The sequence below is a fragment of the Zerene cesonia genome, unplaced genomic scaffold (assembly GCF_012273895.1).
Source record: "Zerene cesonia ecotype Mississippi unplaced genomic scaffold, Zerene_cesonia_1.1 Zces_u009, whole genome shotgun sequence".
NCBI lineage: Eukaryota > Metazoa > Arthropoda > Insecta > Lepidoptera > Pieridae > Zerene > Zerene cesonia.
In genome coordinates, this window is record NW_024045139.1 from 1,074,740 (window position 1) to 1,089,804 (window position 15,065).

Consider the following 15,065-nt stretch of genomic DNA (forward strand, 5'->3'; position numbering starts at 1 on the left):
CTAAATGAGCACTAAATTTTGAGATATAATTCGAGTGATTCTGCCGACTTGACCTTTCTAGCTTTACAGACGTACATTATAGTAACATTTCAGTTTTACGAACATTCAGCGCTTACAATTAGAATATTAATAGTAACATGTTGTGATTTAGTTGGATTCCTTAAATAAGAGCCCATATAAAGTTTCCAAGATACAACGACCCAGTTCCAACGCACAATAGCCACGGTTCTGTTGTAACGAACTAAACATAATTTTAGTGACAGCTTCCTGCTCCACTTCCCTATATTTGAGTTAAGTGGAATATTTAAATTTATCTCGTTTCAACCTCCGAACTATTAATAAACACAGACTTTGATTAACGAGATCTTACTATAATAATTAAAAATAATTTTTCGCTTAGTTAAGGCTAACAAGTGCAAATATTCATGATAAAACACATTTATGTTTCATATTGAAAAACTTATTTCTTTTCGACTATTTTAATTCAAGATTAACTCATTATAAATACGTTACATTGAAATAAAAGCCACATTGAATAAGTTTTTGTGGTAAATTTAACCACTTCATTACATCCAAATGTGTGCTCACACTTCCATTAGCATACATTTGTGTTGAGTTGTAAAAACGTTTAATTACTTATATATTCACGACCTTAGCTTACATACTACTGCAAGAAAGATTCGTGTAAACGACAAATGACTGTAACCTGACTTTTCGTGTTTTGTGATAAGTACTCGTTTCTAGAATTACCTAGGTTTATTTGGCAACGAAATCAGGTCTTTTTTATGTCCTAACTTTATGCTACCATAAATCGTTTATTGTTACTTCTGTGTGATAATAATCTTGTCATAAAAATTATCACATTTCTTTAAACTGATTATACTTGATGATTTGTTGATTAATTGACACATTTTATATAATATGGAAAATAACGATAAACTGATTTAACTTAAATATATATGATGATATGAATTGATTATAATCCTACTAATATTATAAATGCGTAAGTTTGTAAGGATGTGTGTGTGTTTGTTGCTCTTTCACGCAAAACCTACTGAACCATTTGCAATGAAATTTTGTACGTAGATGGCTGGAAAATTGGAATAAATACTCGGGTAAATATCTCAATAAATTTGTGATGAAGGCCGCATATCTTCGGTATTGTTTTGCATACGTCATATTACTACAAATAATCTGTTTATAAATTAATTTTGAACGATTTTATTAAAAAATAAAACTACTATTAGAATTACGAGTAAATTTAATAAATGTAAAAATAAAACCCTAAAAAGTAACAGCATTGTTATAGCGATACAAATAATTTAGCTAAAAGCCTAATAAAGTTCACATGTAACATAAATTTTAGGTACATGCAAGCTTAGCTCAAAATACGCCAAGCGAAGCAACACGGTTTACTTGTTCATACGCGTGCTAGCAGAGCCAGAACGGCATATCTTCTTAGATGAGCGGTTTTTATGGCCGGGCTACGGCTGGGTGACCCTGCCTTCAGTTTTATTGTTTAATTACTGAGCCACCGGTATGAGTAAATCTAATAGAGGAGATATGACCGGAAATATACAAAAATACTGTTTATTTATAGAAAATAATGTATTTTTCGTATACAATTTGTAATAGTTAATTCTGTCTCTATGTATGATAACAAGAAATTTTCTAAATTGGATCTTGAAATTCTCTCCTGGTAAAAGAGTTGGTCACTTTTGAATCCTGTCTCATCAAACAGTAACAAATATTCACGTACTTTTCGATGAATGAAAAAGAGCTTATTTATTATTTATTGCAGCTGATAAACAAGGTCCCAGAACTAAAAACTGGGGCGAGCTGCTAGACTATCGAAAATTAAAGACTGCTCATATATTATGTACCCGGTGATATTTCAAACGAATGTGAGCATTTACTAAAATTGATAACTAGACATGTTTCGAACATTACCTTACACTGAAACGGTCGTGCTCGCTGCTTTGTCTGATTAATACCCCCAATAACTTACATAATAACCTGACAATTTTTCGTGTTTCCAAACAAGTCGGAATAAATAACCTGCCATTATACAGATACGCTGATATTCGGCCACGGAAAGTTTTCATGGCGCCGCATTACCATATTGTATTAGCCCGTACAAGCCGTAACTGCTTTACATAACAGATTCGTATCGCCTCATTTTTTATTCAAAACTACCAGGTGAAGTGAATTGTAATCTAGCAAATGCTAAATATGAGTCGTTATAGAGTCGTGTTGTATTCGTTTTGGAGGCCTCACTTCAATTCATACTTTAACCTACATTCAATGTCACTACTTCATAGGGAGCGTCTTGCTACTTGGGAACGATTAACACATCTACAATAGATTTGATTTATTGATCTGCTGTTAATGTTCTTATTTTCATTTACAACAATATTTTAACACAGTTTTCCAAGGATATATGCTACATAACACTTGAGATATTTTAAAGGTTTAAGGTGCAACATCAATATGAGAGAAATTCATTTGCAGAATCTGTGTGATTAATTGTATTTCGATCTATATCTAACACGTGTCCAATAGTCCTAACCAATAAGCCTTCTAACTGTCGCTGTTCCGACACGACAAGTAAAACAAAATGGTCGGCCAAATGCTATCGAACTAACGTGTGACCGAATCGCTGGCACGTGACAAACGACCCATTCGAGCTCCTCGGTATCACAGTAGCTTGCTGATACTTCGATAGAATCGTTTATTGCCACTGATAAGACGCTCCTTAGTGTTGTTGATAGTTTTACAAGACATTTCTGTAATCTATTACCGTTTTTACTGTCTTAGCAAAAGAAAAGGATTCTATTTTTCTATTATAATCTATCTGCTCTATATATTAAAATTATATTTATTAGTTAACATAGAATAATAACTAAATGCATAAATATAGAAAATTGTATAATTTAAACAATATTTCACCCTATTTAATATATTAATACAAATAACACGGTGGTATAAACAACGTCAGTATGTAATTTTCCACTTGAGCATAACAAAATTATTTTATAGAGAATGAAAAACGGCATAAAGGATTTGATACATAGCTCTGTTTATTAGCTAGCAAATGGACAAGTTATATATCTTGCTCAATGACGTGTGCTTATTCAATACATCGGTTAAACATTACATTGTTTCATCTCTGCTCATATTCTAAATAGGAAATATTTTAACTATCTCTAAAAAAGTAGGAGCCTATAATTCTATAGTAATTTTTTTGTGTTTGGTGATTCTTTATTTTTTTGAAAGCTGCCTGCCATGTGGTCGAATTTAAATTTGGACTAATACTGACGATGACATGGCTAAGTTTTTGTTAAAAATGATTGTTATTGTTGGTTTGTTACGATTTACCTCAAAAACACTCGACCGATTTCAAAAGTTCCTTAACCGACTAATAATAGTAAAATAACAAATCGCAACCGACAGAAATTGTAATGTTTCGATTCTTACGGGAGCTCGACGGGGATGAGTCTTTGATCTAGCTTTTCTCAGAAATGTTTACACAATATTGCTATTCGATCTCTTAAAGATTGTATTTCAATTTCTCAGAACAATTTCGTCCACAAAGTGTTAAAAAATACGCCTTTTGGAAACTACAGTAATTTTGAAATCCCGCTGTAAATATCCAAGAAGTATACTAAAAAATAAGTTATTAATTTAGAACCTTTTACCGCACCAATTAAAATAACAATAAAGCGTTATAAAATATCATATTTATTTATGAAGATGTAAAAAGATTGACAGAGAGAGTTAAAGCTTAACTATACATAGAGAGAGAGCGAGAGAGAGAAACGGTGTACGGAAATATCATTATACCTAATCGATAAAATATTGAGTTTTATTTTTGGTACTCTATATAGCCTAGTGGAACGTAACCTTGATTTTGTATATTCTTTTACGTATCTGTAATAATAGATTATTAAATAGTTCTTTTTTCTAATAGGTACCAAGGTATGTAAAAAATAATAACAAATAATTGTGATCAAAAATCATAAAATTATGTTTTATAATTATTTGCTTTTTTCTGTTGTATATCTTTGTATTTTATCCTATATATTTTATGTACTCAATATAAGATTTCATTTAAAATACCCCTTATAGGTATATAGCAATACATACTAGCATTTTATTGTATTAAGTTCAAGGGATAAATAGTGTATTATTAGTACATATCTTCTCAGTAGCGACAAGGGTAATCAATTTCAGTCTGTCAGGTTAAAAGGACCCGGTATTTGGACGAGCTCAACATATAAATTATAATATACGAGATATTAATTACTAACGGACGGCGGAAATCACTTACATGTGCAGAAGAAACAGTTTTGTGAAACCTTACTTATGCTGGGAAATTTTATAAATACGTGGAGCGAGTGGAGCATTTCATTTGATTGTCAAAGAAACTTCACGTTAATGTTCTAATGTTTTTCAAAAAGAAAACCACCCTCCTTAAAGTAGATAAGATAGTAAAGATTTTTTTTAATTTGCAATAGTTGAACAAAATCTACAGTATTCCTGTGCCTCTGTTGAGCTAACTTTGTTTTGCAGCTAAAAGTTTTTGATTCAGTTCTCTTGTTACCTTGCAATGCTTATTTCACTTATTACTGTTGTACAAGATAAGTAATTGCATTTATTTAGCTTCTGTGACATTGATGGTATAAGAAAAGCAATTTAAATTTAAAAGAGCCTCAGACAGCATACTGACAGTTTGCTAATATAATTACTATCTCTATGTTCTTTACATTGAAGTCGCAGCAAAATGTTATTTATGTGTATTACGCTATTTCTATTACTATTCCTCTAAGAAAAGAACACATACACGCGTAAACCACGTTTCCACCCAAGCAATGGTTCCTAAACATCAGGTATTGTATGCATCATGTGTTGTTAACGCATAAAGTTTACAATCAGTGCTGGCCACAGCGGTGCATCAGTGGGCGCGGTGGGCGCCGATTTCCGCCCCTAATGACGCCCTAATTGATCCGCACACGCCACCGCCCGTGCTGCATGCCACCTGTATTTGTTCGCGTATGTTCAGCAATAATACAGCAATCAATTGATATTGTTATTCCCAGAATGACAGGTAAACAAAACTTGTGTAAGATTAAAGGACTTAAACAAGAACAAGAAGAGAAAATTCTGTATTCATTCGTTAATTAACTGAACATGCAATGGTTTGCAAATACATAAACAGACCTTTGTATGCTCGAATGAAAATGTTTGTGCTAATTAATAATAACCTAATGGATGTCATTTCTCAATGTATAGCACTTAACTAATATGAGACACGACAAAATAGTAATATATAGATGAATTAATGATGCCAAAGGAATCAATAATTGCAATTAAATAAGTATAGTTTATAATACTCAAAACTATTGAAGCGTGGTTGGTGGTATCAACTAAGTGGCCTCGCTTGCTCTTATACCGAGTATAAATAAGGAAATTGTATTTTAATCCTAGCAATTCATAATATTATTGTATTATAACCGATCCTTGATAAGTGTACAACGTTTGAAATAATTCTTTTACGATATAGGTTAACAAACTGACTTCAGAACTAATCATAAAACCGACTTTGTTATTATTGTATGTTTATTAGAATATAACGTGTCACAATTCAACTTCAAAGTTTGTAAAACTGATATCCGGTGTATGTTTGTTGCAGCGCAGGCGCGCGGGGCGGGCGCGATGTACGCATGCGCGTGGCGGCGGCACGCGCTCACCGCCGCCCTCGTGCTCGCCGCGCATCTCATCAAAGGTAAGCCTTCCTAACAATCATAATAAATACACAGCGATACAAAAGAATGGCTTAATAGAAAACAAAAATAGTATATTAAAAAGTCTGAAAATCTCAACCTGTTACAAACAATCACGAGTAATATCGCGCAACAAGGAGGAAAACATACCAGGCTAGCAACATTACAAAGGATATTCATTGAAGACCTGTCCTCGATTGTGCCGGCCGCTCCTGTTGCCTTCAGAGAATAACCTAGTATTTGCGCAAACACGTGCCATTGAGAATATCGGGACACCTGAAAATTTAAGACTCTAATACATTTTAGTTGAATCAAAAATGTCCTGACATGTTATTTTAACAAGATGGTCATTTGAAAATAAATAATTCAGATAGTGGATAGAGATGAACGAATATGTTTATGGAAAAATTATAAGAAAATAAATTAATCAAAACTCTTAATTTATTGGTTGTTACACGGTACAGAACAGAATTCTAAAATGCTGCCGGTAAAATGTTTTATTCACCACAAATAATGTTATTATTTAATTAATAATTAGTTATTTTCTCCATTGGTATGTTTGTATGTGCTTTAATTAGATGAAAAGCGCTGGGCAGACTGTCAAACTTGTATATAGCTAGTAATACATGAATAGTGCGATAAAGTTATTAAAGTATATTTTTACATCGTTTTCTAAATAGATTTTGATATAATAACTAGTTGGCGAGATATAGGTTCACATATAAAGTCGTAATAAATGTCAAACTGCCAATCCACGAAGTACAAGATTATAGTCCACGCAAGCCAAGCCGTGGGCGGAAAGCTCTATATAAGAATGTGACGCATACACTTCGTAAATACATAAGCATCATAAGTTTCTTAGTAAATGCATTCATATTCCTGCCAACAGCACGAATGCAAATTTTCACGTAAACTACTTAGCATCTTCATTAAAAGTAAAGCTAAAAGATTCACAGCTAGGAGATGAATCTTCACGGAACATAACGTACAAAGCGAAGCTAGGAACGCGAAAAATCTGCGAGTAGTTTTTATCATCGCAGCGGTAATGCCAGTTGCGCCCTTTCTGAAACAGAGCGCCCGATACAAATCTTTTATCGCTAGATAGTATCGCGAACCGGTGAGTCGGGATTTATTCTTCTATTTTGAAGTGAAGCGAGCCGCGGCCGAGTGAGCGACGACTGAGTGAGCGGCGAGCGAGCGAGCGGCGAGCGAATTAGCCGGTGAGCGAATACAGGCGGGCGGGAAGCATAAGTCTTTTGATCTCGAATTAAACCGATATTCATTGGGACGAACGTCGCTACACAAAGAACTTGTGACCTTTTGAACGCTTTTTTAATAGAAATTAAGAGATTTTTCAATCCGGGGCGTTTCGTTTTCACCGTGTTCTATGTTTCGTCTGCTTTGTATTACATCCTTTGTTTTTATTGTCTCTCGGGTTCGGTTATATTGCATTTTATGGCTGCATTAATTAATCAAGCAATTGGATATTATGATTGAACGTAGTAGACACAATAATATAAAAGGTTTCTCTCTCTTTATTAATTAAATATTATTTATAACAATGTGATGCATCACATTGTTTAAATAAATATTAATTATAAAAAACTATAAATCTCACTGAACCCTGGGACGATTGTTTGACTAAATTATTTTTTATGTAATTGTTAGCTCCATAAAACCTTTAACTGATTAGCTATAGAGTTGTTTCGAGTCTAAGATGGAAAAAATACAGTTAAGTATAATATATAAATGTACAGCGAATATTTTATCTTGAATCCAGCGACCCTAATATTCGTAATTTCTTATTAATATATTTCATAACTGTTGAAGAAGAATTATGAACATTCCTCATGAATTCCTCATAAATTTTTTATATTAAATTGTTCATAACTGACATTAAGATGTGTCTTAAAGACTGTCTGACATGGCCGTTCCGTCCTGCGACATTATGTCTTTAAAATTGACCTTATCGAGTTCCTTCAACCACGAATATTAAATCTTTATTTAAGCATGAATTACACGATCCTAGCCGATCAATCTTGGGTCTAATGGTCTGCCATAACTGCGCTCCGAGCCACTATTATATAACAATCCACTGAAATGAATCCACCCCGCGCTAACGACCGCCTCTATTTTTATATTTTATATAATTACTTATTCATTTTGTTGTCTTTCTATTTCTTATATATTTGTAGAACTTGAGCAATGAACTACGCGGTTTAGTAAACATCGTTCTCGCGTATCTTTTCTTTTTTTCAGATAATATTCTGTATTTGGCGATGTATTAAAAAAAAAAAAGTATAATAAACATTTATTTCAAACAAGGCAACTTGAACATTGTAAATAAAAATCTAGTATAGAACTCTGTATAATATTGACGTATAATGCTAATAAGTCATAGATGTATTCCCTCCTACACACAATGATATTATATTGTCGTATAGTTACACAGTATAATGTATACTGCTGATTCAACAGGCGAAGTAATCGCATCACATGCCTGTATGGCCCACAATCCACGCATTGAACAATGTACGTTGCTCACTGCCATGCGGCCGTGACTTGTAGTAACTAATGATGCAATACATGGGATTATAAACAATACTGTTAATTAAATAGATTATAGTATTGCTTGCGGTATTATAATATCTCCAGTGTCCAAGGCGTGGGATTAAATTAACATTGTCGGCCGTGTAATACATCAAACGAAGCCTATAAAAATTCTCTATGCATTTATTACTTGATTCTTAAACATCTGTTAAAACCTTTTTAAATTCGGGCATATATTTGAAAAAGTTAGACTTAATGTTCGCCGAATATTTTTAGTAGTTTTTCAATTGAGCTTTGTAACTCACTTTCGCATTCCCGATATAAAAGAGCTTCAACAGTTTAAATGCTTGCAAAATTCCAAACAAATATTTATAAAACTAGCATTTGAATAAGCTCTCACCGTAACCGTAAAATGAGAAATGTACCGTTAGTCCTCGACACAACCGCTAGAAAGTTCTCGAAACGTCCAGATAATATAATTAGCATTGTGGAGTTAAGATCTAGAAGTAAAAATAAACGGGAGACCGAGTTGCTTGACGCAGTTAAGACGTCCTCAGAGTAATTGTGTTGGACTTTGATCTCTTCTGTCATTTTTCATTCCTTTTGATCTTGGTCTCAAAATAAGTAACGACTTTGAAATAGTGACAACACGAAACGATTGGTTCTTTTTTATTGGAGTGTAACACAAAATAACACTATAGGTCTAATCTAAACTCGCGCATTATGAATGCCAGACACATTTTGTCATTCGTATGAACTTAAGTTTAAAATGTAACTGTAATTTACAATAAATAATTTTCTTAATATTTAAGCTTTCGAATTCCATTTAAAAGAGCAAACTGGAATGTTAACATTTTGTTTATTAATTTTCCAAAGCAACAGCAAGTATTTCCCTCGCTATTTCGGAGTACATGTATTTATTAAGAGACGGTATTTCAGTAATGCTAAATCAAATTATACAAGTGTATATCGTGAGTGGTCCACATTATGTCGCTCGGAGCAGGCGCTATTGTTATTTATCGAGTCCAGGTTCGTGGGCGACACTTCACGTTGAAATTACTCTATTTCACTAATTTACTGTCTGACCTTTAGCTAATTATCGCTCAGTGTTTAGTTAAATGTCCGTTGTTATATTTACAAATTAATTCTTAGTAAAACGAAGTGTATGTCATGTTTTAATATTACCAACATAAAATTAATGTGTCTCGGAATTAGGCAGGTATAGCACTAATGATTTTTTTTTCCTTTGTTTTATTTTATATTTCGTGGATTTTATATAGCAAATATTTTTAAAGATTACGGAAAGTGTTAATTCCCACTAGTTTGTTCACGCATTATTGAGGTAAAATAAACATTTAATTTTTAGTTTTATAGCATTGAAATGCTTTATAAATGAGGTTAGGCAAGATACGCAGGTTCGAATCCTGCCTCGTGATCAAATTTTTTCTATTCTTTCAAAATTTCTCATAAAATAAACATATTTTTACTCAAAGCCACCTGGGAATCGATAAAGTGTTTTCAATGAGTGTGTACATTTTTCACAAATCCTTTATTATTCATATATTTATCTATTAGACGTCGTAAGAGCTGAAATATGTCGCCCTTGACACAAATCAATAATAGTCAATAACAATGTAATAATGAAAACGCAGACCCTTGCTATTTTTTTTTTTTTTATGTCATAGCGGGCAGCTGAGCTGGTGGTTCGCCTGATGGTGAGCGATCACCACCGCCCATAAACATTCGCAAAGGTAGTACCTCCGTGAATGCGCTGTCCGCTTTTATGGGGTAAGGGAAAAGGAAAGGATTAACGACTGGAAAGAAGGAATGGAGTGGGACGGGTGAGGAAAAGGAAACGGGCCTCCGGCTCCCCCACTCACCGTACGAAACAGAGTGGCATGCCACTATTTCACGCCGTTTTTCTGTGGGGGTGTGGTACTTCCCCGGTGCGAGCTGGCCCAAGTCGTGCCGAAGCGTGCTCGACTCCCACAATAAATTGTTAATACGAAACGACGATTTACAATGTCTACCAGCGTAAGTAGTACTTACCATTTGTCCAACATGAGTATGTTCTTACAACTCTTTAATCCGATAGAGTGTACATACAATAATATAAAATACCTACAAACTTTAAAGTATGTGCGTGGCAGCCCCTACAATGTCCCAAGCTGCTAACAACATGTCGTACGTGGCTCGGGCTCCCCGCGTTTTTTATATAAATAAAAGTGAACCGCCATCATCTTACGCCACAACTTATTGGTTTTCCCTATTGTCCAATTAACAAAATATATTCAACAAGAATGTCAATAAATGTTCCACGTGTCTCACATATTTACTTTACGAATCGTTTAAAATGCAATTCAACATATTAAACAATTTCATCAAAATGTATTACTTTTGCGAAAACATCTCTATAATAATTACTATTTGTGTGAATATGCAAGCAACGTCAATAATTTAAAAGAACCTTACAAACATTTTAAAATTTCACAACTCGGATTGTTTAAGCTCACACACGAATGAAGAAATAACTCATTCAAGTCTAAAACAAAGCGAAAACAGAGTCGGTTCAAGACCGTTCCCTTTTTATAAATTTCCAGTCAGCAATGAAAATGTTTACATAGATTCGCATATTGTTCTCGAAGCACGCGTCTGTAATCTCTCGAATTGCTCTGAAAACCACGAAATTGCGGTTTGATATTACGCTGGATGGGGAAGGGAGCGCAACAAAGGGCGATTGCCTCCAGCCGGCTCTGCCAACCCTTTGTGTCTGCCGCGTCTCCCCTTACTGCACCCTTCGGAGACGTCTTGCAAAATGGAGGACACATCAAACATCATCCTTCATGCTGAATTAATTAGCAGAATTATTTTCATTAAGCTAATACTTCTATTTATACCAAATAGAAGCTCGTGTGCGCGATATGTGACTGAATAATTTTATAGTGGATTTACTGTTTGATTTATAGAGTTGAAATGTTAGAAAGTGAATTATATTTATGTTATTCATACTTGCATATTATATTTTCATATCTAATATATTGAATCAATGATTAGGCTACATGCTGTGGTTTGACAGTATACCTATGCGATAGGTGTTTATGGGACATCAGATGAAGGTATTAGTTACACAAAGAAGTATATCTCTGATTTGTACACTAAATGTTTTGACTTTAAAATAAATGAAAACAAATTCCACAAGCGATAATTACAAAAGGCTTACACATATGTACTTCTTATGTACTCTCTCGTGCGCAGTTTCCGCACGGTTCCATGACTAGCAAATCCTGACATAATGAACTAAAATAATAACCGGCACACATGAGCACGAGTCGCCGTAAAACCAACACGTTTTCCATCAAGGAGATTATCTCTGCCAACTTATAAGTTTCAGATCAGCCGACTTACTTGGATTGATCGGAAGACTCGATAAAGCTCACGCCTACTGCGCTTGCATGGATATAGAACGATTCACAAAGAATCGTGTGCTCCACGTTTCGTAATATAACCAGTTGTAAAGAAAATTATTAATCGCTATTATTAAATGGAGTGACTTGTTTGTAATTATGATTATTTCGACACTATTCTAAAAAGACATCACGACAGTTCATGTTGTTATAAACAATATTGGCGTATGACTTACCTGGCCCCAATATGAAAAACCTAAGGGTGAAGAAAGACAAATTTTTCATTCAGCTCCCGTATGATAATTTTACATGAATCACTACATTATTAGTTATTTTAAAATTTACGAATTACAATTCTAAATATTTCGCAATGACGGAATGTCGCTAGTTACGTGAATGCAATATAGTTAATAACATATGAAATATAACAGCAATATCTATTATTTATATATTTGTTTTAATACCCTTTAGTGTCGTATTATGACAAAATAATTCAATCCATACCTACATGTTTAACATAACCCGTCAACAACATTTAATAAACAAAGTAATTTTTTATATTGGTTATCACAATTTCGACTTGCAACAACAAAAACAGTCTCCAACCGAGTGGATCGCAGCCGCTCCACACCGACAGGCCGGAGCGAGCAAAGCTTATCGACTTACAACTTGAAGCGCTGTGGATCTGCCTACCAAGCCTCCGCGGAAACTTCTCTAAGCGATCTACATCAATGCTTTGTGCATGTTTTTGTTTTAGATACTTGATTAACTCTTAATGTCGTATATAATCACACAAATATTGTTGATGATGATGTTTGAATCACGCAGAAACTACTAAACGGATTTGATGATATTTCGTATTCATACAGGGTATGAGTTGACTTCAGTGATAGAATACTTTTTATCCCAATTAAATACTACCTTGGGATAAAACAGGAATCTTTATATCCGGGCGAGCCGGGACGAGCGTCTACTACTATTATAAATGCGAGTGTTTGTAAGGATGTGTGTATGTTTGTTACTCTTTCACGCAAAAACTAGTGAACCGATGGCAATGTAATTTAGAACGTAGATAGCTGGAATAACATAGGCAACTTTTTATCCCGATATTCCTACGGGATACAACAAACTTACGCGGGTAGAACCGCGGCGCGCAGCTAGTATTATGTATGTCTAATATATAGGTATCAGTACGTAGCTTAACCTTACTTAGTATGTCGAAGCCAAATCTAAGGTTAAGGCTTCGACATACTATGTCTTAACATAAAATTAAGGAATACATTTTGTTTTCACCTAGACTGACCTATCTAAATATAATAAATCTGATTGAAATTCAATTTTTTTTATGAAATTGTAAATATTACTACACAAATTTCCATCGTTTACCTTAATTTTTTCTTAATTATTCAATACATCACAACTTGTTAACCGACATGACGCTTAAAATCATACAAAGTAAATTTGTCATTAAAAATTCACTCATAACCGGGGACTAACCAAACACGTCCGCTAATAAACGCAGTACCGCAGCTGGCGACGCAGTAAACGCTCTAAATTTCAATTTGGTCGTGAATAATGCAGAACATTAGAGGTTATTGCGCATTGATTGACGCATACGGCTCACGGCAATATCCGCCTGTGAGGGAGGCTAACTACATCTACCCGAAATGATTATTGCTTTTGCATCGTATTTATTGAATTTACGTTGGATGAATAGGGGACTATATGTGTAGGTTATAATAACAAGAGATTCGTGTCGTTTATATTATTGTTATTGCCGCCTGTTCGCTACAATGGATAGTAAACATCATAAATGGAAACTAAAATCCAGTCAGCAGCACTGAATATACTCCTAAGACTAATAAAACCGTAGGAAAAATGTGTCAAAAATAAGAGGCAAAAGTTACGCCATTACTAGTTGCACTGGGATAGTTTCTAAATAACATTAAATTATTGAACGAAAACATACTTTTATAACAATACCTATTGACTCGTCTTAGCTCTGTCTGGTCATTCACTCCTTAAATCAAACTCAAATATGTTATTCATATAAACTTACAAACGCTAATGGTTGTAATATTATATTTTTATATTATGCCAGCGATACGATGTTCAAAAATAAAATACTTTTCAATTTTAAATATAAATAAAAGACAATAGAAGTATTATATTCATTGTGAAATAACAACGTTCAATAAATTTAAAACACAATAAACGTTAAGAGATACTCTTTATTTAACAAGTTTTAGAAGAGTTATGTTTCAGACATATTATCACCCAGCAGATAAATCAGCGTCGAAATAAGTGTTTTATCTTATTTTGGAGCCTTATAAAATTTTAATCAGACATAAAAAAATAATATTTAAGTAATAGCTTAGTTTCAAACACTGTAAATGTATAAAAAAATAATAAAAAACTAGTAATCCTAGAGGGGCCGTTAAGCTTTCTCTTTTATTATTTTTATTATATCGTCAGCAGTGAATTCATCAATTTAATATTACTATTACTTGCGGAACATTATAGATACTGCTATAATTAATTAAAAAGAGAAACAACTATAGATAAAGAAGCAAAGAGGAGCCAAGATCTGTTAAACAAATTCCATATCATCATACAAAATCACTCATCATCGTTGCTTCGGCAATTTGCCGTCGTGTGATCTTGAACGAAAACAACTAAAACTATAATATGCACGTATGCAATATGCAAATATGCATAGAGCTTCATTTTAATTGTACTCCCAAGTGTAGTGCAACGGCCCCTTCGCCTCAGTCACCGCAGGCCACGATCGAGTCAATTATTACAGCAAGGGAAGGCTCGTTGACGCAGCCATTACGCACAATGCTGACGCTACGCATTCCACTTGTATACATATATTGTTACAGACCGAGACAGCTAGGCGATGCGGGAACAGCGCCCCAGACTCTGCCTAAAGTGTGCACTTCATTATCTATATCGGCATTAAAGGGGTTTCAAACAAATACCGTGCAATTGAATGCTTTTAGCGTTTAATTATGGAAAGGTTTAATTAATATTGCGTTTGGTGACACTTGTTTATAAGCTACGTATGATCCTTGTGTTATAAGTCAATTTGTCGATTTGCACTAAAAAGTAGACACATTTCACATGAATTTTAAAACTATACATATAAAGATTATATACAAGCCAACAATCGGTAATCTCGGTATATATATATATACGGTATATATATATATATATAATTTAATAAGTTAATCTTCACATTTTCTCATCTAATACTCATAACTACTTATCACTCAACTACTACTATATTCTATAACTAACTCATATACTACTATTAAGAATAATA

The 15,065-nt window shown here is 33.8% G+C and overlaps 1 protein-coding gene across 2 annotated transcripts in view; it reads left to right on the forward strand.

Annotated features, from left to right (window-relative positions):
- The window catches only part of LOC119839201 (lachesin-like), a 103,725-nt gene that overhangs the window by 42,866 nt on the left and 45,794 nt on the right, over window positions 1-15,065 (forward strand). The window contains exon 2 of one of the 2 annotated variants that reach the window (XM_038365414.1): window positions 5,693-5,785. In XM_038365414.1, the coding sequence (XP_038221342.1) occupies window positions 5,716-5,785 (70 nt within the window). In that variant the 5' untranslated portion in view covers window positions 5,693-5,715. The remainder of the gene's footprint in view (window positions 1-5,692; window positions 5,786-15,065) is intronic. The other variant, XM_038365416.1, reaches the window with a different exon arrangement.